The 26,716-nt window shown below is 47.9% G+C and overlaps 1 protein-coding gene across 2 annotated transcripts in view; it reads right to left on the bottom strand.

The window, feature by feature from the left end:
* Plpp4 (phospholipid phosphatase 4) overlaps nucleotides 1-26,716 on the bottom strand; it is a 112,949-nt gene that overhangs the window by 47,905 nt on the left and 38,328 nt on the right. Inside the window, exons 2-5 of one of the 2 annotated variants that reach the window (XM_048791312.1) lie at nucleotides 21,210-21,318; nucleotides 13,345-13,435; nucleotides 8,698-8,761; nucleotides 6,217-6,341 (exon numbers count right to left, since the gene is read on the bottom strand). In XM_048791312.1, coding sequence (XP_048647269.1) covers nucleotides 6,217-6,341; nucleotides 8,698-8,761; nucleotides 13,345-13,435; nucleotides 21,210-21,318 — 389 coding nt within the window. The remainder of the gene's footprint in view (nucleotides 1-6,216; nucleotides 6,342-8,697; nucleotides 8,762-13,344; nucleotides 13,436-21,209; nucleotides 21,319-26,716) is intronic. The other variant, XM_048791313.1, reaches the window with a different exon arrangement.

Below are 26,716 nucleotides of genomic sequence, written 5' to 3'. Positions count from 1 at the left end.
CTCCATAATGTAAGTGGGCCTCATCCAATCAGCTGAAGGCCTCAATAGTGAACAGTGAGATTTCCTACATCAGGAAGAATTCTACGTCTAGACTGGCAACTAGGAGCCCTACCTGGTTTCCAGCCTACTGGTCTCAGCTGGGGCTCAAGGCTTTAACATCAACTCTTACCTGAATGCCCAGTCTGCCAGCTTGTCCTGAAGAACTCAGACCTGCCAGGCCCCACAGTCCATGAGCCAATTCCTTAAAATAAGTCTCTCATTACATGGTAGATACAGAGAAAGAGATGCACAACCTATTGGTTCTGCTTCTCAGGAACATAAATTCCATCTGATGGCACTTGAACTCCACAGCACACCATGTGAAGATGGGAAGCAAGTGGCCCAGGGGCTTCCGACTTGCACGGCTACAGACAGATCAGTCTTTGATCCCGCTGAGGATGGTGCTGAGGAGGAGCAAGGCAGTCCTTCACTCCACAGGGGCCTGCAAAGCTTTGGAACTGGAGGCATCTGGTCCTGGGGAAGGCAAGGGTGGTGGGGCAGAGATGGGTCTGGAAACAGAGGTTAAGTAGAACGTCCCTATAAACAGAAGCTAAACTCCCCAGGTCCCAGCCATGTCCTGCAGAACTAGGAAACCACCCCTGCCCACTCTTGAAGAAGATTTAAAGCTTTAATCATCCGAGGCTCTGAACTTGGGAAGGAATAAGAGACAGAGGAGAAGACACAGCCCAACAGCAAGATGGAAAACAAGGAGAGCATGTGCAAGTCCCCAAGGTGAGCCAACCTGTGGGCACCCGCAGGGCCTGGGAGGCCTCTTCTGGGACCAAAGAGCCTCAAGGTAAAAGTCAGATGCTAACCCTCAGGAACCAGCAAGCCAGTGGACCCCACTTACCCAGCTCTACCCAGTTATCTGAGCAACTAGACCTTTAATAAGAACAGTCAAGGACACCAGATGTTGAACACACAAACAGAAGGCAGGGAGCAGGTGCAACCTGCAAGCAGAGAGGTAAAAGATATCGTGTCCATGGGGAAAAAAAAGAACAAGCTATTGATTTTTTTTAAAATCAGAGTTCAAGAAAGAGTTCTTGGAAATTAAAAATATAAAAATCAAAATGATGATTCTGTAGAACGGTTAGTAGATACAATTATTTAAATCTCTGAGAGATGAGCAAAAAGGACATAAATAATAGGAAAGAAAAGATAATAAAAAGATTAAGAGTCCAGGAGATTCAACATCTGCTTAAGACAGTTCCAAAGATGAAACAGGGACCACAGAGGTACAAGTAATGAAATTCCAGCTTAAAAGGACTCGTGGAGTGACCAGGACAATAAAGTCAATAAAAGAAGCCCAGTAAGGCACATCATCTTCAGGAAATTCAGATGACCAGAGACAGAGAAAATATCCTAGGAGGTCCCAGAAAAAAAAATAGAGAAAAATGAGGAAAGCAACATCCTCAGACCTGTCTTAGGCATTCTCTGGACTGGAGTCCTGCATGGAAATGATTTGCAGCTTAAACTTCTATACACAGTCACAACCAGAATTAAGACGCTTCAGACATAATAAAAACCTCAAAACATGAAACCCACCTGTACTCTTTGGTGGGAAACTCTAAGAGAAAGTGCTTTTCCTCCTGGAGGCTGCCCTGCCCCTTAACAGACATTCCCAGCTTCTCATTCCAGAGAGCAGCGCTGTAGGGCTAGGGTCCGCCTCACCCGCAAGGAGGACATGGGCCATGATCATCCTGGTCCCCTCCCAAGTGCTGAGCCCAGGGCTTCTTAAACAGTAAGGGCTCGGCAGGGGGCAACTGACTCTCTGTCAGCCCTTCCTACCTCCCCAGCCCTTTAAAGAATATACCTGCCAGCAACAATGGCCCCCCTTTATACTGAAATAGAGTTGTTCAAAATTGAAGCATCCACCTGCACAGTCTGAAGGTGCTGGTCTTGTTTAGTAATGCTTTTTATTTTTATTTTTATTTTAGAATTTTTTGGTATTTATTTATTTTAGAATTTTTTTGATATTTATTTTATTTTTTTTTTTAGTTTTCGGCGGACACAACATCTTTGTTTGTATGTGGTGCTGAGGATCGAACCTGGGCTGCACGCATGCCAGGCGAGCGCGCTACTGCTTGAGCCACATCCCCAGCCCAGTAATGCTTTTTAATACTACAGGTTGCAGCATGTGTCAGGTGCAAGGATGGTGAGCTTGTATTGTAAATAGATATTGTCATTTTTGTGGACCATGTCTCTTTTGCAACCACTTAACTCTGTCCCTCTAAAGTGAAAGCAGCCCCAGACAGTATGTAAATGAACGGGCATTTCTGTGTTCCAATAAAACTTGATCTGCAAAGCCGAGCAGCTTGGCCTGCCTGCTGGCGTGGGCCATCCCTGGACAATGGCATGGCTTCACTCATTCCCACCCCTTTTACAGGAAAGAAGCTTCTGAACAGCTTGACTTGGCGTTAATCATTTGTGTTACTGTGTTTTCTCTCTCCCCTCTATTCTCTTGAATCATTACCCAATCAAAAATTGAGATTGTGCTATGAGACTCGATTCTCTTTGCAGAACGTTCCAGTGTTCAGCCCCCTGGAGAGAGTCCACTCTCTGACTCCTCTTCAACCCAAAGCTTCTCCCAGGCCTGCAGGATACCACCTGCTCTTGGAAACTGTGGTCTCTGCGTGTCCAATCAAGGGGGATTAGGCTGCCTTGCTGAGCAAGTCCCCCTGAGAGTCCCCCACTGCAGGGACATGCTGTGTGCTCAGGGTTTGCTTTGTGAGCTCTTCAGCTGCAGTTGTTTGGTTGCTCATCAAGAACAAGATCCTTTGTCTCCAAAAGAAATCAGTGTTCTTCAGTCCAGAGGAAACAACCCTTCTACAGGATGTTATGAGGGCAAGGCCTATATTCCTGTGGCCAATTATCTCTGAAGACAGCAGAAGCAAAACCACGCCTGGTCCACGGGTTAGATCTCCATCCCACATCCCAGAAGTTTCTGCCAATCAAGCCTAGAAAATTGATTTTTTCTTTTTAAGGAAGAAGGAGTATTTGTAACAAAATAAAGGTCCACTGAGGTCATCCTCTCTGAGGAGCAAAAGTCACCCCAATCACGAGCCTTCCTATTAGTTACAATAAGAAATCCAGAAAATAGCCCTGATGGTTTTTTGACTGGAGATGGCAGGTCCCTTCAAGCCAATCACTGCCCTGTCATCAAAAGGGGAAAGAGATACATGGAAATACCCCCATGAAAGTCCAGAGGCTGTGGAGGATTCCGCCTGCTGACTGGACAAATCTATAACATTCTAAGTGATATCTGAAGCAAAAGATAATAATAGCACCTTCCAAAAAGCTTGTCCAGCACAGATCAACCTCAGTCACACATTCAACAAGCGGCCAACGGACAGCCTGTGAGAAAGGCTTCCTGGTGACTAGAGGGAGAGAGTGAGTCTAAAGGAAATAGCTTTGTGGTGCCAGCCATGATCTCTGCGGCCCAGCCGTCTGCCTGCTTGAGGTCTTCAGGTGAGAGCTATTTGCTCCCCCAGTTCAAGTGCAGCAGCAGACACTGAACTCTGCCTCCGTCCTTAGTCAACCATTTGAAAAGTCAGAATTAAGATTTTCCTATCTTAGGAAAGGGTTCCGCTACTTAGTGCTCTTAATTTTTAAAGCCCCCTTAAAACAGCACCAAGCTGTTGGGAGGATGAATTATATCCCCAAAACAACACAAAAGAACTTGAGTGAGGCACAGAGAGAGAGCAGAAAGAGCCGACCCCAGGGGAAGACAATTCCAGGTCCCCGAGCAAAGCAACGCCAGCTTGGGAATTCCTGACGGCAAGGATGCCACAGCTCACAGCAGGGAGCCTCCGGCTGGCACCCCAGACCCTTGTACTTCACAGAGTAAAAACGACTTCCGAAGGAAGCACTTCCAGGTGTGTTTCCTTCCTCGAGTGGCAGGAGGCCTGAGGCCTGGAAGAACCTGAGGCCCACATTCTCATGCATCATGCTGCTCCTGACACAGGGACCTGTTTTGAAGCAGCATAGGTAGCGACGTGTCTCCCTCAATCCCCTGCCCGTCCCTAAAGCCAATTCCTTTGTGCTGATTAAGTGTCTGATCTGAGTCTCTATGTTCATCTCCCAGGGCTGCAGCAATGGGCGACCTTGACACAGAGGCGAACACAGCTCACACTCCTTCTCTCACACTCCTGGAGACCAGGAGTCCACCACCAAGTTGCCAGCAGGGCCACGCTCCCTCTGAAGGCTCTGGGAGGAACCTCTTCCAGCTGTGGTGGCTCCACGTGTTCAGGGCTGGACTACAGTACTTCAACCTGCCAATGTCTCCACTGGGCCTCCTCCCCTGTGTGTCTGTCTCAAGTCTCCCTATGCCTGTCACCTATGTCAAAAATGATCGCATCTCAAGATCCCTACTATAATTACATCTGCACAGACCCTTTCCCCCCCTTTTTGGAATGTAAACAGTAATTTTTAAATAATAAAAATATACATAGTAAAATGACTACTACCATCAGACAAGATACCATATCCATCTTCTCACATGATCACCTTGGGTGGGGGGTGGGGAGATTCTGAAATTACTCTCTTGGCAAATTTCCACTATATCATACACTATTATTAACTAAGAGCCTTTTTCTAGAGGTTCCAGGGACTAGGACTTGGGCCTGCCTTTTGGGGGCCGGTATGCAACCCACCACGGTCTTCAACAAACCAAAAGACAAAATGAGTTTTTATGTAGACTTACACGAACTATAAATACTTCATTGTATTAAACCGTCAAAAGGCCCAAGACACTAGATCAAGAGAGGTTGTCATCCTTGGACAAGTTACTAGGTCTGTCTGAGCCTCAGTGTCCTTGTAAGTTAAGTGGGAACAACCCCAGCCTGGCATGTTGGGGTTCAGGTTGACAGTGATTCATTTTGAGTACCTGGCACCCCAATATCTTGTTGACAGACCCTCAACTCCAATGGCTCTGGGCAAAACATCCACAGCCGGTCACAGGATAAAGCATTCCATTAATTCTCAAATGTCTCAATCCAGCCACTAGTAGGGTTTGTCTTAGGTACAGAATTTAGGAAAAAAAGAAAAGGAAAGATTAAGATGAGACAAGCCCAGGTAAGCAATGATCAGACCTGCAGGAGTCAAGAACTTGGCATCATGGCCCATCCCAAGCTGTCAGTCACCTGTTGCCATAGTTCCCCCTCCAATTATCCCAAGAATCGCCAGCTTACTACACAGCCTGCCACTGCCTATGGACATGCCACGGCAGGGGCTCATCTTATTCAAGGCATGGGCTGCATCTTGTTTCTGTCTGTATCCCCAACACCTGGCGTGGGGCCCGGTATCCAAGTCATTTAATAAACATTGATAAAATGAATGAAGACATGAGCCAGGATATTCTGGAAACTTCATCTCTGACAATAAATAACAATAGAGAGAGCTACTGCTTATTTGAACTCATGATTCTAAGTGCTTTGCAATTACTGAGTGGACCAAATAAGACAATGGACCTACACATTCTGGCACGGCAGGTGCTCAGAAATGCAAGTGGTGGTTATTGCTCATTGACAGACAGCAGAGGCATTCTCATTCCCACTTCATGCAGCAGGAGCCGAGGCCCTGAGCTAATATCTGACAGCCAGGATTTGGCACAATTCAAAGACCTGTGTTCCTTCTACACAATGATGCCCCAGACTCGTTTTCTTCAGCCTTTGCTGTGATGCTGACCCCAGCTCATGTACCTAAAGATGAACTATACATCAGTGTGAGTGTGTGTGTGTGTGTGTGTGTGTGTGTGTGTGTGTGTGAGCGTACATGCATGTGTGCATGAATCTGCATATGCATTATGTATATATGTACACAGATATCTGAAATACGCACAATTGAAGAAATAAATCAGGCAGAACACTAAGTTGAGCAATATCAGGTCCCAGGGAACATGGAAAATTCCCACGTGCCATCAAGGTTAAAGCGTCACACGTCACACTCTGCTGAGCTCAGGAAACAACACGTACAGTGTTGGTAAACCCCAGAGCCTTGTCTCCAGGCTAATTACTTCCTGTTGAGCATCCTGTTTCTAAGCCAACCACCCTACAGCAAAGAAAAATGAATGGTGCTTAACATGTACGTACTAATGCTCTTCTCTCCACCTAAGCTCCCCAAGAAAGTGATCAGGAACGTGCCCACGGGAACTGAAGTGTGTCCCCACCATGAACTTACAAGAGGAGTGGATGCTGGGGAAGCTTTTGCGGCCCTCGGACACCAGGTCAGGGTCACCCGTGCAGTGCATTTCCGAGTTCATCACTCCATCTGGAAAGCAGCGGTAAAAGAAATCGGGGCGAGGTCTACAAAAGACACCATGGACATTTTCAATATAAAATGCTGTCATCACAATGAGCCCCAAGCTGAGCCCACCTCCCCACGGCCCCGGCCCCTTCCTCGAGCGCCCTCTGCCGGCAACACCGCAGTTTTCCCCCAGAGCACTCTGCACATGCTGGTTTGGGGGAAGCCCAGGCTTCTGGGTCAGAAAGACCTGAGTCGGAATGCTCGCTTGCCACTTACTAGTCGTGTAACCTATGGAAAGTCACTCAGCCTTTCCCAGCCTCCGTTTCCACAGCTGTCAAAGGGGGAAGTCAATACTCAGCCAAAGGCAAGGTCCCAGCACTAAATGGCATGACTTATAGGAAGCACCTAAGCACAGCTGCAGAGCAATAAAAGGTACTGCCTGCCTCAATCCACTGCTCTGCCAATCCATAGGCTGCTCCCAGGACCCCAGGCTATTCATATAAAATCTGCCCTGAATTTCAGTACCCAGTTGCCTTTCCTCAAAGAGCAGGTTCCACTTGACCCAAGAAGACCTGAAAGCTCAGCTCCATGATGCAGAAAACTCTGAGGCCCATGCTGGCTTCTCTGGTCCAAGGCACAGGAGAGAAGGCTCTAGCAGGGAGAGGGGTACCCTGGCCCCGAAGCCAGAACCACAGCTAATATCTGATGAACACATACTGGGCGCCAGACTCCATGCTAGGCACTGCGTGAGCCTCACACCATGGGACTTCTTACAGTTTAGATCCAGAATGCCCCCAAAACTCCTGTCCTGAAGACTTGGTCCCCAATGCAGCTATGTTCAGAGGCAGGGCTTTTGGGAAGGGACTGGATCATGAGGGCTCTGACATAATTAGTGAATTAATCCACTGATGAGCTCATAGTTAAATGGATGATTGGGAGGCTGGACCTCACTGAAGGGAGCGGGTCCTTGGGAACATGCCCTTGGGAACTCTTTCTTGTCCCCAGCCCCTTCCTCTTTCTCCTTTCTTCCTAGCCACCTTGAAGTGAGTGGCTTTCCTCCACCCTGCCCTTTCACCATGATGATCTGCCTCCCCTCAAACCCAGGGACAGAGCCAGCCAATCACAGATCAAAACTTCTGAAAATAGTGATCCAAAATCAATCTTTTCGTCTTTAAGTTGTTTTTCTCAGGTATTTTGTCCGGACTACAGAAAACTAACCCACGACTCTTAGGAGAACACTGAGGCACAAACCTGGGGCTTTCTTCCTTTTTACGGTTGCCAAAAATGAAGGCTTAGGAAGATTTATACTCCTTCCTAAGGTCACTCGCAACCTGTAAGTGGCAAAGCAAGCTCTGAACCCAGCAACTGAATTCTCAAGCCTACACATCCCCCATGCTTGACTGCCTCACTCAGGTGAGGATCCTCAGGGGTGTGTGTGATGGTCCCTTGCTTCACAGTAATCCAACTAACATTTGCTGGCTCTCTACCATGGGTGAGACTCAGCCAATGCTGCAAACACAGCACCCTTTTCCTGGCATCCTGGGTCACAGTTCTTGTACACTGAATGCTGATCCTTACATCTCTGGGATCTGGGTAAGGCCTCAATAATCCATCAGTGCTGCTGGTCTTTTCCCTACATGGCCAGGGTTTCTCCAGGGTGGCTGTCTACCTACTGAACCAGAACCTCAGTGGATGAGGCCTAAGAATCAGTATTTTATCAGGACCCTAAAAGAACTCTAAGCACAGGGGGTGGGAGGAACTGCAGGACCAGGCCAAGCACTGCTCAATTTTATCCATCTTCTACCCCTCAATGTCTGACCAGCATCCTCTACCAAGTCTATAATTAATAAATGCTGTGGTTGGGAAAGGGGATCTAACTTATCCAAGGCCAGCAATTCATCAGGGTCCAGACCAGGACTTGAATTTGGGCCTTCAGAGACTAGCTCTTCACCAGAGTAGTCAGACAAGGAAAGATAATGTAGAACAGAAATCAGGTCTTAGGGGCAGTAGAGAAATGTGCCCTAAGCCAAATTTCAATGCCAAACTACATCTCATCATGCAGAGAACAATAACTAACCTTTTTTATTTATCAGAGGACAAAACTGATAAGAGAGAAGGTATCTGGTGAGGCCCTGGGATAGCAGTAGATGGTTCTGGAAATGCCAGTGGCAGGCTGTGGCTCATAAGAAAGTATGGTCAGTGGACAGTTCCTTACTGTTGATCTGTTCTACAAAATAGCAAGTTTGCAATTCTAAGGAGAGAAAAGACCTATGCTGATGATAAAAAAAAAACACCCAGAATGGCAACAACTCAGGGGAAAACTAGGATCTGTCCTATGTAGTATCCTGTGGCCATGGTTCCTACATGGTTGACCTGGACAGTCTAAGTCACCATTTGTTTCTTTTTGGAACTTACCTTCCCACTATTAATTTAATAGTGTTTGTGCAGACTCCATTCAAAGCAAGAGCCAAGGACACCGCTACAAAACAAAACCAACAGACAGAAAAATAACCAGCTGTCTCTCAAATCAAAATCATCACCATCACCACCATCACCATCATCATCACCACCACTATCAGCATCATCATCATCATCACCATCAATATTATTATCACCATCATTGTCCCCACCCCATTAATCATGGTCCCCACCACCATTATCACTGTAACATTTAGACTACTACTTAATATGACTGTACAGATATGAACCAGTGCTTTAAAAAAGAGGGAAGCTAGGCTGCTACAGAAAAATATAATTGGGGCAGGACTTTGGAGGGTGACTCATAAAATTCCAAGTGAATATGACATGAAATTTATCTCTCCTCCTTGACTTGAAAATTTCAACATCACAGAGGAGTCCATCTATCATTTTCTGGCCTGATATAAACAGATTTAATACTACAGCATGTAGAATTTCTTTTACTAGTTGCAAGATACATAACTTTTTATTTCCTCCCGGCAACCTTCTCAGGCATAATTCTAACCAGAGCACTTGCTGGAATCTAGCTGCAGAACAGGACATCCCACCAGGCCACTATCTCATTGTTGACCCATCACTCCTGACAGCCACCCATTTGTTATCAAACAAGTCACTGTTTCTGAGAAGTTTTTCCAAGCACCTCGCTGGATTTTGAGAAGGTTTGTCCAGGTGGTGGTTTTTGCCATCTGGAACAGGAAGAACTTCTGGAGTACATTATTTTAAAGTATACAGCACAGGGCCCTCCTCCAAGCTGCTTGGAAAGACTTTACTGGATGAAATACAGATCATCCAAAGGGTGCCAGTGACATGCAAAATCCTCACCCCTCCCTCTGTGGTTCATCAAGAGTGAACAAAAGGCAAAGTCATCCCCATCAATGTGGCGGAAGGTCAAAGGCCTTGCATAAGCAATAAAAGCTTAGCGATGCCCTGTTCCATGGCTCTGTTGAACAACAAAGCACGCGAGCTACCATTTACCTCCGGCCAATAGTAACTGTTCAATTCTCGCTGAGATTTATGTAACAGAGCAGTGGAGAGGCATTTTCGGGAAGGAGCTGCCTAGAGCAATTTGGACCATCGAGGGAGACAAATGTGTTGTTTTGCAAGCAGAAAGTACTGTGGGATGGTCGAGATGGTCACCGAGGGCATAGGCCACCCAGATGGGGACAAAACTACCTGCTCTTAATGAGTCATAGGAAGCAGAGAGAATGGTAGGGATAAGTTGAATTGAACACCTTTGTCAAGTGGAAACGAATCACTGAAGTGGGAGGGGAAACACCTGCCATGTCTGAGCTCGGTGGCAAAGGAGGATGGGCCAGGGCTGGAGGGCAGAGCGCGAGGCAGCACCGTGGCCCTGCCGCCAACACGCCGAGCATGCAGCTGAGGGGGTGCGTGAACTGCATCTGAGCAGGGGAAGATCTACGGACAGCACTCTGTACACACAGACCCCTCTTCCTAAAATTCTGGCTTCTCTTCCATCTCACAAGCTCAGAGCACTGCTGAGAGGGCCCTTTTGCAAAGGAGAGAAAACTCTCTGGGCTCTCTTGGTTGTATTTTTTTCCCAGAACCATGGTCATTAATAGGCTATGAGAGAGCAGGGCAAGACTGTGGTCTCTCCCCTGCTCGGGCTGACTGGCAGGCTCCCTGCTGCTCTCCCAGGGGGCTCAGCTCACATGTATGTCCTGGCCAGAGGTTGGCCTTAGCACAGATAAACCCTTTGGAAGCAAGCATCACTAACTGATCTCCCATCGCCCCTCATAAATCTTGGTGAACTTCATACACAGCTACATTGATCCATCACACTGCATACCCCCAACCTATGAGCCTGGTGGGCTTACCCCAGCACAGGGCGGTTCTTCAAGAACTTTGAAGTAGCTGAGCTAGAAAATATATGGATGTGATCAAACCACCAGCAGCTGGCAGCCTCACTTCTACCCGACTCCTAAAGAAGCCCGGACGGGAACCTGGAGTCATGGTGCTTGGTGTGGAGGCTCCACGGACCTGATGGATATTTTCATGTGAACAGCACACCCTCAAGGACCAACACAGGGACCCTTCCTGATACCAGAGGCTGCCATGGGCTGGACAAGCAGGGAAGTGAATGGCCCCCTCAGGAGTGCTTGTGGATTGACAACGACCCAGTGGGCCTGGCTTCTACGGCTTCTCCCAGCAAGTTTAACAGAAAACTCAGAAAGACAAACCAGACTATGTCTGATAAAGAACTTTAAAGCGACATGGCCTGGGAATTGGCTTGCTGGAACCCAGATTGAAGGCACCACTGGTTGTAAGCATTAGAGAGGATTAGGGCGCCTGTGTTGTTTATTTTGTTGTAGGAAATTCGGACCTCAGTCCTTCTGCAACACGCTCTCTATTATGCAGATGGGTTGCTCTGCAGCCCAATGCCTGAAAGCCCAAGGCTGCATGGGGAAACCTCACTGTTCTCCTCTGGCCCAGATGCACACATGGGGCCAGTGTGCACAGGCAGATCAGGAAAACTTGGCACCTGGGTTTGGAAGTCTAAGTCTTCCCAGGACCCCTGAGTAAGGAAGGGACCTGAGCACTACACCACCTCACTGAGGAAGTCCTGAATTCCAGACATTAGAAAACACTCTTTTCTGTCCTTAGTGTTTCAAGTTTACTCCCTCACCCGCTACTTCCAGCCTCCCTCCCTAAGAACAGAGGTTGTTTTGAAACTCTGCGCACAATGAAGGCTCTTCATCATTTTTACAGAGCAGGTTTTCATTTATTTAGGCAAACAGAACATTCAACAATTCCACCTTCCCAGTTAACACATAGGAGACAGACTCTGGTGTTCAATTTTGAAATGTCACCATAAGGAAGATTTAGCTGAGAATGAAAGTGTCTATAGAAGGTAACCATGAGCTACTTACTGCCATCACAATGGCCCAACTCCAAAAGCCAGCTATAAATTGTAACCACAACCATGAAAGACAGTTCTTACCCATCATCGTTTTTCTGTGGATCTGAGCCAGGGGAGCAACTAAAGACTGAAGTGAAGGGCTTCTAGACCAACTAGATGGCTCCTGGTGGGATGTTTGGGGACCAGGATGCTCAAGCCTTGTGTGGGAGGCCCCTGTGCTTGTGTTGGAGAAACTGACTTTTCTGCCACCTCAGTCAAAAGGACCAAGACGGTGTGACCCAACCCAACCCACAGATGCAGCCTGGGGACACACAGCTGACCTGTGGGAGGACAACTCCAGGCTGGACTTTATGTCCAGGCTGAAGAAATGAGCTGAGTCAGAGTCCAGACCAAGAAACAGTGAAAGTCAGTGACGGGCCCCAGAGCTGAGCAGTCAGACAGACATGGGGCAGGACAGTCACCACAGGGAGCTCCAGCCTCACATCAACCAAAGGTCTGGGCAGCAGGAGGGTGAGGCCAGGAGGTCCAGACAATGGTCCTGAGCCCAGGTGGGTCTCTCCTCTTGATGCCCTAGCTCCCCACTCCAGTCCCAGTGAGATATCTTGGTTTCCCCTTCTCTTCTTATAGGTCCCTGAGATGGCTTATTCTGGCTCTGGATTTAAACCCCTAATTCATTTAAGCTAATTTGTGAGGGTAGTTATCCTATTCCTTTCAACTGGACAGGACCTAACTAAAGCCTGGTTATGTGAACAACATCTGTGCCATTGAGGGTGGAAGCCCCTTGACTGTTCTGTGCACCTTATCAAGAAAAAGGAGGACCACATTTGCTAGTTTCATTTCCCCACAACCCAACCATTAAACACATTGTTGAGTGAGAAGTTTCATTCTTCCAGGTTCACTACCTAACTAGATGGTGCGTCTACACAAACACCAGACATAAATTTTGAGGTGAAGTTATAGGTAACTTTTATGTGAGTTATCAAAAAAAACCCAATAACCTTATTTAGCTTTCCTTGGAATCAAAAGATATGGCTATGGGTTAATTTATTCTGGTTATTAAATAAGCCAAACAATGTTGGCAGCTCTTCATCCTATCATTGACTCTGCATTTTATAACTACGAAGACTAGAAAAACATTTATCCCTAAAATGTCAAACTCTTGACATAGGCGGACATGGCTCATCCTGGGGAGCGTCTATGACAATGGTATTATAATCAATGACAAAGTTGGAGCTCTCTCCACATAGCAACCACTGCCAAAGCATCTCCCACTGTAAGTGACTGCAAGTTTCCAATTGCTATTTTATTTGACATCTGCTTTTGTCCATTTTTGCCTGAAGCCAATATTGATTTCTGAATTCCCCCAGAGTGTGGGCCTAGGAGCCACAAATGTGAGATGGCACAGCCCATGGTGACAAAGTTTCAGGTTTCCATCTGCCTTAGCCAAGAGCTACCTTGCCTCCGTGTCTGAGTGGCCTGGAGTTCAGATGGGGACATCAGGCCCAGGTTCAGCACCAAGGACAGCGAGCATGGGCACCCTCTGGAAACCCTCCTTGGGAATGGTACATTGGCTCTTAGCCCTTAATGTTTACCTCGTCTGTTTCTCCCGGAGCTTAATACGACCAGCTGCAGCTGAGATATCTAAACTGCGACAATGCCCTTAAGCTCAGTCCCACCCCCTAAAGCAGGAACTGTGAATACCCTACCTAAGAAGGCTTCCTTAATTTCAGTCTTGTCTGTTCGCCGGATAATTTTCACCACACAAATAACGGCCAAGGGTGTGAGGAAAGAAATTGCCTGGAAGAAATAACAAATAATCCCTTGTGAAGACATCAGTTTGCTTTCAGAAGGGCCAGTTGATCATTAGTTCCAGTCAGCTTCACTTCAACTCACTAGTTGGATGCCCTGCCCGAACTCCTGACCTCAAACAAAAATGAATGAAGGATTCATTTCCAGAATTAGAGACTTGAAAAAACAAAGGTCTGATTATAGGTTATAACTGAGTTGCCATTGGTAGGAGCCACGTCGACAACATTTTAAACAGAAAGGAACAGTCTACAACTACCATGAATTATCATCACAAATGACACCCCTGTATTCTCCCCATGGCCCCCCAGCCCCGTCTCTGGGCCATATGAGAGTGTGGAACTGTCTATCCATTTATTTCCCTCTGGTTTTCTTGTTGAAACATCCATCCCTTCTCCAAAGCAGAATTTAGTCCTTTCCCATTAAGTCTCTCCTCTCCTCTCCTCCCCGCCCTCCCCACAGACACTCGGTACAAACTTACTGAACTCGGCTGCTGAGACCCCAAGAAAATCAACCTCATTGCAAAGCCTGCTGTGGGTCAGTTCCAGGCCAGGTGCGCCCAGGCTGATAGCCTCTGAGTCCTCAGAATGGCCCTGTGACTATCTTCTCTGGGCTCCAGGACTAAATGATGTGCCTGTGTCCTCACAGGAGGGGAGCCGCAAGGCCGGGCTTTGGAGACCAGGTTCTCTGCCTCCCCTGTGGACTCTTCAATCCAGCTTTCTGTGATTAGTAAGTTGCTTTTAAACATTTCAACAACCAAGAAAAAGGTATTTATGTTACTTCTTGGGCTAACCATGTCAGCAGGGACTGAACTCCCCACAATCCATGACTGGCCCAGCAGTCAGTGGTACAAGGCATGGACTGGGGCACCTGTCAACCTGCACCATTCACAGTTCTGAAATATTAACCTGTGCTCTAAGGAGATATCACTCTTTGGAGAGAGGCTTCCTGATGGGACAAAGTCATGGCTGGAAGATGCTTTTTTTTTTTTTTTTAATGAAAACAGAATTCATGAAAATGATCATGACTTTCAAAATAAGTTGAGATGCTCAACACACCACAACCAGACTGCAGAGCTGAATTACTCTGGGGACTCCTCTTGGGCACCTGTCTTCATAGACAGTTTACCAGATGCCACAAACCCTCCTTCTTACTGCCTCCAGGTCTTTGTGCCACAAATGATATTGGCTGGTTAGATGACCCTCCTTATCAGCTATGGTGCTGAATAACATGGGCTGTTTAAGCATCAAACAGACAAGTCCCAGCACCACAGGGCACGCAGGAGCACAAGGCACAGGTGCAGAAGGTGGATGCCTGAGAGATGGCTCAGAGCTGAAGCACAGAATTGGTCCTTCCCCAGGCCTACCATTCACTCAGTGATTCCGGGCCAGTTTCCACAAGTTCACACCTAAGTAGCTCCAGGGCTTGTTAATGCTGACTACCTCAAATGACTAGTCTGGAGTCATGTCAAATGGTCCCGATGCTGGTGACTGAGAAACAGACCTCAGAGACGGGACCTGTACCTTCAGGGCCTGAGGAGCAGTAACTGGTCTGCTTTATCCACAGTCATGGTCATGGCTGAAGAAGTCCTTGTGCCCCCAAATCCAAACATCAAGCCCAGCTCCCTGCCCTTGACAACACAGATCAGTTCACACGCTCCCACTCACAAGAGCACTCACTCTCTAATGACCCCACCAACAAGTCCAGCTCGTACACATGAAGGGGAAGAGAATATGACAAAATGATCCTGGATAGGCAGGAAACCCCAGAATAAAACATCAGTGGGAAAGGCTTTATCCAGAGGCTCCTGAAGGCTGTCCAAAGAGGTCCCCAGCCCACACAGAAGGGCCCAGCTGGGAGGCCTCACCACCCAGGTGTGGGAGCTGGGGAGTCATCAGAGCCACCCGTGACCTCAGCTGGGGGCCCGATGGCCAAGGGGCTTTTTTTCAGTACTGCTCCCTGCTCCTAACTGGATCCCCAGACCTGCTCCCCCTGACAGTGGACTTAATTTAAACCCATTTTCAACTTTCCTGGGTAGATTTGTTGGGGTGTTTTCCTAGAACCACCAATCAACTGCTCCCTGAGCCAGGAGGGCAGCCAGGAGGGTCCAAGGCTCCCATCTCAAGCGCTTCTCTGGTAGGCAAGGGGACACCAGCCTTCAGACAGGGTACCAGTGCCACCTGGGGCACAGCAGAAGCGCCTGCCCTATGTGGCTGTGTGACGCGAGACCCTCCACCTCCGGACAGTATTTTTGGGCCCCACTGAGTTCCTTCTTCCTGGACAGCACAGTGCCCAAATGGGGACAGAGAGGGACATATTTGCATTCACCATTCACCCCCTTTTGACAAATGCTTTTCAATCCAGAGTTGGAATTATGAGATGAGCCCCAGAAGGGACACCCTAGGAAAAGGACATGTTCCTGGGGCACAGGCCACATAGAGGGAGGAACAGCAGGAGGGAGAGGACCTGCACCACCCTCCACCTAGCAAACCTCAGGAGAACCCTCCCAGGCCTGGCCAGCACCGCAGCCCACAAGGCAGAGGCAGAGGGACAGGGAGGTGGGGAGGGGTCGCGTTTATCTCCCCACAGGTGTGGCCATGGGGACAAAAATGGACAGAAAAAATCCTTGTGGGACTGTTCTCCCTTCTGTCAATGTATCTTGGGCTTCAGACATGACTGAAATCCCTAGGATAAGTCCAGGGTAGGACAGTGGAGTGGTCAGAGATGAGTAAACTCCAGCCAAATGTCCTGTGAGACACAGGGGCCATTTGATGGACACTCCTAGGTTAGAATACTGAAGAATAACATGGGCTGAGGACTAACTAAGAATCACGGTCTGCCTAGGCACTTCCCACAAATTTATTCACTCAATCGTCACTGCAACCCTATGCAATAGGCCCTTATTTAGTGCATTGTAAACTAAGGCACAGAGAGGTTAAATAACCTGCTGAAAGTCACACAGTTAATAAGTACTAAAATGGGATCAGTTCAAGTTCTATACTTTTTTAACCATAATGTTATAGCCATGCTCACCTTAGAAAGTAAGAAGCATTAAATAAATCACAATAAATGCCTTCTGCCCTGGTTGGAGAAGAAAGGCAAGGAGGCTTGTTTCAGGGACATGGAAGAAAATGACTGAAACATTTGCGACAGTTGTCAGGGACTAGGCGAGTGTTGCAGGCTCTCCTCTCCTGTGCGTAATCTTCTAACTTCTCTGTTGAGGAAACATCTTCAATGTGCAGATAAAGCTCAGAGAGATGAGGGAACACACAGGGCACACAGTTGGCAGGACCAGCACCCCCTCCACTGGGCCACCAAGCTCCCAGGTAGACACCCTGAATTTTGGTGACCCCCTTTGCCCATCAGCTTCATTTCACAGATGGTGAAACTGAGGCTGGTATAGCTTATTATTGAGCAACTTTGTGTAAAGGACCAAACATTCTGCACAGCACCTGGGACTGAGATGCTCTATGGACATCACCAAGCAGGGTGCACCATGGCTGCTTCTGCATGATGCCTATTCTACAGGCCAGAAGCTGAGCCCAGACAGACGCAGGGAGGAGGCCTGCATTCCAACTGGGCTTCAACACTGACCCATGTCCTCGAGCCAGCTGCCTAACCTGCTCGCCTCTGAGTCTCCATTTTCTCCTTTACCACAGGCCTACCATAATAACATGCAGAGCAGGGCATCACTGGTAGCATTCGAGTCACCAACAGCCACTGAGTCCTTATTATGTGGCACAACACCAAGTGAAGCCTCATGGTCTGCCCCCCCCCCCCATGATGCTCTATACTCCAGCAGGGACGGTTATGAAAGTCCACCTTTAAAGTGATAAAGGAAGGAAAGTGAGGCTCTGGCAAGGGGCAGGTGATTTCCCAAACCTGCAAAGCCAGTAGGAGGTGAGGCTGGGAGGTGGCCATTCTGGAGCCCACACCCACCGCCTACAGACGGCCCAGGAGAGCCGCATCCAGCAAGTGCTAATTGTTGGTTACAACTTCACTATTTCTTGGGAAACTGTGTTAACAACGACCCAAAGTACACCATTAGAGGGTACCAGGATCCTGTCTCCAGACGTGGAATCAGAGCATCTTCAGCCGCCCACCCAGGCCGCGAGATCTGGGTAGTGAGCACTTAAGTGCAGGAATGAGGTTGAGGGTGGGAAAGAGCCTAATTCTCCAGTCACTTTGCTCATACCCTAAATGACCCATGTCCCCAGCTAGTTCCCTACCGTGTGTAGCCACCAATGAAACCACCCCAGGAAGTGCCTCTCTCCCAGAATGTGGGTCATCCCCGGTGCTGACACAGGTACCATGCTGCCCCAGATGCTCCCGGAAAATGAAAGAACATGGAGCAGCATGTCTGATGCGGGAAGGACTAGAGGATGCCAAAAACCTTAACAACCAGAAGGGACCAGGGCCAGAGCAGCCCAAGGTCAGAATGTCAGCCAGAGGAGAGCCTGTCGCAGAGGGGCTTCCACGTCCAACAGCACAAGGGGCCCAGGGTGCCTGCAAATGGCATCTGACAGAGAGGGGTGCTACCAAGTGATTGCAGGGACAGAGTCAGGACAGACACCTGGAAAAGGCCCCACTGTGGGTATACAATTACCTCCCGTCACAAAGAAAAGAGCTGTCAAAGACTCTAGAGAAGAGCCCACAAATTAAACTGTCCATCAGGAGCCAGCTTGCCTCTTTTCCTTCCGCCCTCCCCCGCACAAATCTGACTTTACTTCTGTCTTCCTTAGAAGCATCCTCTCCCAGAACAGGCACCCCGGCTCTCCAAGCAACACAGTGTCAGTGAAATCCCAAGAGCACATCCAGCAAACTGTAGCTGAAATGAAGAGACAAAGGCAAAGGGCAGGACTTGGGTGGATTTAAATTTGTGAACACCTACTACCACTTCCATTTCCTATTTGAGTCTCTCCTGCTCTTCTAAGGTTTTCCAGGGATGCTGAACCAGCTAGCCTGCGTCCAGGCCTACGCCTCCCCTAGACTGGAAACCATCCTTCTCAGCTGGGAGAATGAAGGAACTTTGGATTGTGCAGAGGGGAGAGAAGGGAGGGAAGGTGCTGTGAGGATGGGAAGGACAGTGGAACCAGACAGACACTGTCCCCCTATACACATGTATGATGACACTACTGTTGTGACTGCCCCATGTACAGCCAGAGGAATGAGAATTTGTGCTCCATTTGTGGACAATGTGTCAAAATGCATCCTACTGTCATGTATAACTAATTAGAATTTTAAAAATGTATCAGAAAGAAAAGCAACAGTAAATACCAACTGAGCTGTCCTATACCAAAAAGTAGGGGTTTCAACATGCTCTGACAAACCCCACACTCAGCAAGGGACTGTGACTGCTCTGAGCACAGCTGCCCGTGAAGGTGGCTGACTGTATGGGAACAACCAGGAAATGTCAAGTCAAGACTCAGTGCTCTGAAAAAGCATCCTCAGCCATGCCCTGGTCAGCAGGAATACCGAATCCTTGAGGAAACCTGCTCTTGGAATGGGCTCCAAGCACCCCCACCTTCCACTGACAGAGAAAATGAGAGTTGGGAGGGGCCTGGTGACCTTATCACCAGTTACTCAGTCCCCTAACGCACTGCATGTACCTCAGTCCCCTAACCACAATGCTGTTGGTTTTCTTGTCACCCAGGACCAGCTGGCTCTTCTGAAACACAGACACACATACACACACGCCCACACACACCCAAGCCTCCAAAGGCACTAATCACCCAATAAACAAACATCTGGGTCAGTACCAGCTGCCTTTCAAAAGTATCTTGGTTGGAAAGTTAAAAAGTTCACCTTTAGATTTAAAACATTCCAACCAAAAGTAATAAAGACCCAGGATTCTGTTTATGTATTAAATAATGAAATTTGAGCTTTCAAAAGTCATCAGGCTATTTTAAATACCAGTGAAAATGTGTGCTCCATTAAATACCCTTCTACAAACACTGGAAGGTTTTAAAGGATCAAAGCTGACAAATGATATATTAAAATTCTTAATGAAATTCAGGAGAACAAATCTAATTTATGGAATGACAAAGTACTTTCCACCCTTGTGATGTGGGTTATTACAGTTGTATCCACTGCTTTTCTTACACTATTATGGAATTGTACTCAATCTTATGACCAAATACATGAAATTCATCAACTACAATTAACAAAATAGAAGGCTGAACGTACTTCATAAGATTAGAGAGTGGGAATCGGCATGTGTGGCTGAAACCCTTCTGTTCTCCAAGAATCGCTGACCTAAGTCATTCTCCCTCTTCTAACATGCAAATTGCTCCAACCCGTGTGTGTCTATGGCCAGGATATTTGTGGCATTTGTATCTACCCTTCAATCCATTGTTCATAAGTCCAGGACAGAGCCACAAATTTCTCACAATATCTGTATGACCATCCCTCTTCAAATTGTGTTTCATACAAACTTCATGAAATGTAAAATCTTACCAAGAATGAGAGTAAGTGATAAATAGAAGCTTCCCCCTAATTAAGGCTATAAACTCATTGGGCACACATGGATTCCCTCATTTCTAGAATGTATAGAAGATGAGTTAGAGATGAAATGGAAAAAGTCTTAACAGTAGTACTAGTTATTTGTTCTAACCCACTCCCAACCACATGCACAAAAATCTGGTTTATTCTCCAGCAGAAAAGTAATTATTAAAAAGCAATAGCAACAATCTTTAATGTTCATGTGGTGTTATAGGCATTTGGGGGAGTTTACAGATACAAAGATCTTTCTAATCATCATGACTTCACAAGATTCTCTCCATAAAATCAGAGGGATTTCTTTTTAAATGCAGAAGCGGCCCTCATGTACTTTAAGAATGTTCTGGAACAGCCACCTCAAGAGGCCGGGACACAATGATAGGTCATCAAGAATAACCTTCAAGCCACAAGGATGCCCATCCAAAAGTTACATTACTGTTCCGTAACAAGGGGAAGTTTAAATATTTCCTCTGCTACAGAGAGGTTTGATGGCAACTCTCCAGGGGTTAATTAGCATCAGCAAGGAGTCCTGGACACTCTGCTCCCAACCTACAGGGCAACCTCCTGGCACAGACCTGAGCTCCAGTGCCGCTCCTTGGACCTGGCGCTGCTGCTCACTGGCTGCGGGACTCCAGGCAAGTTCCTTCTGCACTTGCAACATGTGGACAGTGGGGGCACCTTCCTCACTGAGATGGGATGGAACCAAGGGAAATTATCCTTCCTTAACCTCTCAGCAAAGGGTCTGGTGTGCAGGAAATGAAGAGTAAACAGTTGATACTGCCACACACAGGGAGGAGGTGAAAACAATTGTAGTATATCCCCAGCTATTGGGTTGCTTGCACATTTATTCTAGAATGAAAGAGACACAAGAAACTTTCTGAGGTTAAGCCATATGGTAGCCTTACCAGCAGGTGACCAGCTGAAACCAGAAAAGCTACTAGGGCAACTGGCACCCAAGTTTGGAAAAATCAAGGCTTATCCTGAGAGGAGAGGGAACAGAAAATTCTTGTCACTGGCTTCTAGTGTTGACATAGCCCAGGGAAGTGAATCCCTTCTCCTTCCAAAGTGTTGGGTAATTACTACTGCTGATGTCACCGAGCAGCACCACTATGATCTGGGAGTGAATTTTTATTTGATGGCTTGCTCTCCTCACTACTCCAAGCTGCTCACCATCTTCAGCAGGGGTTAGAAGACCACAGATGAAAACCCATTTGGTTCATCTTCCTTGGGAAAGGGGTCAAATCGGCCATGAAAACATGGTACTTACAAACATGAGGCGAGTAGGTATGTTGTCTGATTGCACCAGAGGATTTTTATAGAGCCAAATCTCTTCCGGCTGGATGACTCTCTGGAATGGGTCCAAAAACTCTGTAAAACTGAAACAAAACAAAGAAAAGTACATGAAAGCTGAGCATTCCGTAGCTGCCAGTAGAACCCCGAGGTGGCTACTCCTGCATGCCCTGGGAAGGATCTAGTCTTTAGGGGAAGGGAAAATAGGTGGCCCCCATGACGGTTCTCAGCCAGTTCCAACAGGGGAAAGTCAAAGAAGTCTCTGAGATGGTGGAATCTTCCGTTTCCATCTGCCATCAAGGACCCACTGCACAAGTAAGGAACAGTCAAGACTCTAAGAACCCGGGATTCCAACGCAAGCTGAAGTTCAAAGGTGGTGGCTTAGATGGGAGCCAGCCAGACCAGCAGCAGAGGCTCAGGGGCTAAAATGGGCTTGAGTTGGAACAAAAGAGAGGAAGCACCTGGTTCAACTGGGTCAGGTGTGCCCACTTCAATCCCATTACAGTACCCAGATGGCACCACGCTGCCACCACACCACCACTAGGGGGCAGAGCCAGGATGAAAACCTTCCAAGAGAAGATGGTGGACTGGGACAGGAGAAACCAGAGAAGAGGAAAGACAGGAAGGGAAAGGGAACGGCAGTATTCTGGTTCTGCTGACATGACAGCTTTCCGCATCCTATTTGCTCCCCTCTTCTTCCTCCAGAACCCATTCACGCCCTGAGAACCCACAGCACTCGGCGCCCATGTTGCGCCTTCACTGGGTGGGCAACGGTCAGCAGTCACAGTCAGTGGCGGGGGGGAAGAGGCTGAAAGAGTTCGCTTCTTAGGATCTCACCTCCCGGGCCTCCAGCTCAATCCTTACCTGACAATATCCATCAGTGTGGCTCCAGACAGCTGGAGAGGGCCACGGGGCCAGGAGAACTTAAGGCTTTGAGTGACAGGTAAGCCAATGAGAAATTCAGAAGATGGGATTAAAAATCGGACTGAAAGTGGTGGCCCTGGCAGTGGAGAGGGTGGGACTTGGTGCACAGAAGGAAGGTGAGGATGGCTCAGGGGTCATGGCAGCTGTCCTGGCAGGAGATGCCTGCAGAATGGACAAGAGAAGGGCAGTAGGGAAGGCCTCAAAGCTCATCCAAGGCTGATAATTTGGGCTTCCTAGAAAAGGGGTAGTAAGAACCAAGATGGGGGTCAGGAAAGGTGGAGGGGAGCTATCTTCTCTTCTAGGGACCATCTAGGGTGGCCACAGTCCCTTTTTGCTTATTATTTTAGCAGTAAAAGTCACAGATCCCAGAAAACCCTCAGTTGTGGGCAAACGAGGACAGAGAGACAACCTAAAGCCACCCCAGTCCCCGGCCAGAGTCTAGAGACTCACATCCTTGGTGTCAGTCTTAGACAAGACACTGTATGGTGTGACCTATCTGAATCTTTGGCCACACTGTGAGCTTGTAGAGGGGAGGGGCTATAGGCTCAGAGCCCACTAGGATGGTCACTGTAGAGGCTCAGACACTGCAGGGCTGGGACACTGCAGAAGGTAATACCTGCTTGGGACTCTGAATAGTGTCACTGTTGTTTTAGGCACATTTTTCACTGCTGTGATCAAATTACCTGACAAAAACAATTTTAGGGGAGGAAAAGTAGATTTGGGGCTCATGGTTTCAGAGGTCAGCCGGCTCCATTGCTCTGGGCCCAAGGTGAGGCAGAACATTATTGCAGAAGGTGTGTGGTGAAGGAAAGCAGCTCAGAACTTGGCACCAAAAAGCAGAAAGAGACTCCCCTCACCACAGTTAAATACAATGCCAAAGGTCGGCCCCCAGTGACCCACCTCCTCCAGCCACACCCCAGCTGCCTCTAGTTGAACCCTTCAGAAGACTGATGCACTGACTAGGTTAAGGCTCTCGTAACCCGATCCTTTCACATCTAAGCTTCCTTGTATTGTCTCACACATGAGCTTTTGGGGGACACTTCATATCTAAATCATAACAGTAATATTCTCAATTTGATCAGCCACACACACAGTTTTAAAAGAAACTAAAAATTCATAATGTCTGTCTTTATGTGTCTTTTCCTCCTTCCATCCTTTCCCCTTTCTTTCTACCTTCTCCTCTGTATTGTCCTAAAAACATGCATTTTTATGTAATTTCAAGAATAAAATGGTGCCCATGACAGTTCTGCTCAGCACTGTGCCTCCAGCACCTCCAACTGGCATGTAGGAGTCACCTGGTGAATATTTGCCAGATCATCGAATGGGTTCTGCCAATCATCTACCAAGCCAAACCCAGAACATGGCTTCTGCAGGAGAGATTGTCACTCAGAATCTCTCCTGTGTTCACAGGACGCGTCATTGGCTGGACTGTGATCACCTGAGGGCAGGTCTAGGCTGCCCATATTGTAGTGCGTGAAGATCCCTTCATTGGTAGTAACTTCTGCAGTAACTAGTAACTTCTGCAACCCCTCCATGCTTCCAGAGCACAACTTAGGGGAACACCCTGTGTGGGCATGAGGAAGCCTGCTCTTGGCCCCCAGCCCTCCTGTTAAGCTGCTGTGTACTGCAGGGAGGGAGGGGGAGCCAATTCTGCTTATAGGATGTTGGTGTTCTCAGGTGCAACAGGGGAGGCCGGACTTAATCAGAGACCTCAAGTGCAGATGGTCAAAACTTTCTGGAGACACCCCACCCCAGACCTACAGACAGGATGAACAGGATCTGGTAATGTGGATTTTAAAACACTCCCCAGGTATCTTGATGGGCTGAGAGTCCCTAGCACTGAACTACACGACCCCAAGGCCTGTACCTCATCTACAAAGAGAGGAGGCTTGGTGACTTAGCTGTCCTCCTTGACGACCTTTCTGGTCTCTGCAGTACAGGCTCTGGCTGTGTGGCTCCACGTGAGTCCCTTTCTTAACATCTCTGCACCCTGGTTTCCTCATCCATAAAATGGACACATCTTATGGAATGAAAACTAAATGAAAGAATAGACATGGAATACCTAACATGAACAGAAACCAGTGTTCTTGATTACCATTATCATTTTACTCTGTTCTACAGCTGTGTGTTTTTACCTGTTTTTATGATTCCATTTGATTTTGTAACAATCCATTCCTCGTTCCCAAGCGTTTTAAAAACATTTTAAATGAAATGAAATGTAATGAATTTTGTTTGAAAAATGTTTTTTAAGTACCCGTGACTGACTTATAGCTCCAGCTTCCAGAAGGCTCCAGTTACTAAAGCTGCATAGCACATAATCCCAAAATATTTTACTTTGCAAGTTAATTTGTAGACTGGGAAACGGACAGGGGTTCAGCTGAGCAGTTCCCACTCGGAATCTCTCCTGTGGTCACAGGACAAGTCATCGGATGGGCTGTGATCACCTGAGGGCAGGTCTAGGCTGCCCTTCAAGATGGCCACCCCCATGGCCAGTCCTTGATGCTGGTTGTCAGCAGGGAGCCCAGCACCTACACACGTCTGTCCAGCGCAGCTATCCTGGGGTAGTCAGAATCTGCATGGTCACCAGCTTCCCCCAGAACTGGTGTCCCAAGAGAAGCAGCCCGAAGCTGAGTGGCTTTTTCTGACCTAGCCTCAGGATTTGTAGTCTCATTCCTATCACATTCTGTTAGTTAGGAGTTGAGACGTAAGTCCAGCTAGATTCAAAGCAGAAGAAATATCTCTGTCTCTTGACTATGGTGTGGCGAGAGCCCAGACAGAAAATCAAGTGGATGTGGGACATGGCCCCAGTCACCTCTGAAACACAATCTGCCACACACAGAGTGGCATTTATTATAATAATCACATAGCCCCTGTTCTGAGGCCCCTGAGCCTGGATTGCCATTTCCTCCCCACAGCAGGCCATGGGGCAGGGAACTGGGCACACCATGCCTGGGCACTTTTCTTCCTCACCTTGTCTGTCTCCCAGGTTTTACCTTCCTCGTCTCAATTTTTCTAAAGCCTGATGTACCCAGCCTTTTGCACAACCCCTCACCCTACCCAGAGCAGCTGCTGTCAGAACACATCTATCAAGCAAATTATGTGCTCTGGGAGCAGCAGGACCAACAAAGATGGATGTCCCTTCTCCAGCCATACCCCACCCCCAGCGCCTGCCTCTGGGAATCCAGACTGCAAGGCAGCTGCTCAGAGGACCTGGGTCTTAAAGAAGCAAGTGGAGGCAAAGAGGGAGCACGGACAAATGGGACTCCCTGGAGCCATTACAGGGGCTCCAAGAGAGGGTGGGTCTGGACCTGAAAACATCCTGCTGCAAGCTCTTTGGAAGTGGGTTGGAAATCAAGATGCAGAAGCCCTGCAGCCAGGGGAGGAGAGAAGGCGTGGTCTGCAGTGATGTCTTCCCCAGGCTCCGTGCACACTGAGCCTCCAACAATGGACCAGGTCAGTGGGTCCCAAGCTTCAAAGTGCCCAGGAGTTACCTGGGGTCCTGTGATTGCAAATCCAGACATGAGAAAGGCCTGGGAGCTGGTCTTCCAGGTGAGCTTCCTGCTGATGTTCTGAGGCGATGCTGTTGGTCCACTGACCAAATCCTGGGCACAAGAGGCCAGGGCGTCAGCATCACCTGGCAATCTCGGGCCCCACCCACACCTACATAATCAGAACTGCACTTGACAAGGCTCGCAGGGGTTGCACGTGCACTCCTTGGCTTGATTGAGACTCAGTGCTCCCAGAAAAGCCAGGGTTTCCCAGGTTGGGCCATTTAAGGACCAGGTTGGCCAGTTTTGTCTTATCGTCCCCTACACCTGCACCATTAGCTCTTTAGACGGAATCCCTTTGTAAATAAAACCAGGTGATTTTAGAAGAAACTCCATGTCACTCATTAATTATAAAATCAACATTCAGCTGGTTAACATCAAAATAAAACAATAGAAATTCTTCAATCCTACCTTGCAAAGCATCCTAGTCAATGCTACTCCCCACACTCCAGGGAGAAGAGTTCATGTCCAACAAGCCCTTCCCACGCAGGCTGGAAAGGATGGATGGGATCTGGGGGGGCCACCGACTTCCTGCTCGACTTCGGTGTTAGAAAGCTCACGTCCTTGCCCAATCTGACCTCACCTCAAGCCCCACTTGTGGAATGGCAGGAAACACAATTATAAAAATCAAAACTGAAAATTCGAGACACAGGAATCTGGGGCCCGTGGGTGAAGTGGAAAATGGCCACCTGCACCAGCCGCTCCTGAGAGTGTCAGCATGTTCCTGGCCAGTGCAGTGACCAATGTCCTTGAGTTTTCAAGAAAAGGCTGAAGAAAGTATAACACTTCTTTGACCCTTGGCCAATATGTAAAAATACTTAATTCCTCTTATTTCCAATAAATACAGTGCCAAGGAAAACATCTTAACGTCCAAAAGACTCTAAACCATCAGTACACAGCCCCTTGGAGGCTCAAATCAGATCTGTTATTCTACTGTGACTGGCATGTCCCCATCTGCAGGGCCTCAGCTGGGGAGGAAGAGCTGGAGTGATCAGGTGCCTGATGCAGGTCC

The sequence above is a fragment of the Marmota marmota genome, unplaced genomic scaffold (genome assembly GCF_001458135.2).
Source record: "Marmota marmota marmota unplaced genomic scaffold, marMar, whole genome shotgun sequence".
NCBI classification, from domain to species: Eukaryota; Metazoa; Chordata; class Mammalia; order Rodentia; family Sciuridae; genus Marmota; species Marmota marmota.
The sequence above is the reverse complement of the archived record's forward strand: the minus strand, read 5'-3'. Positions and strand labels throughout refer to the sequence as shown.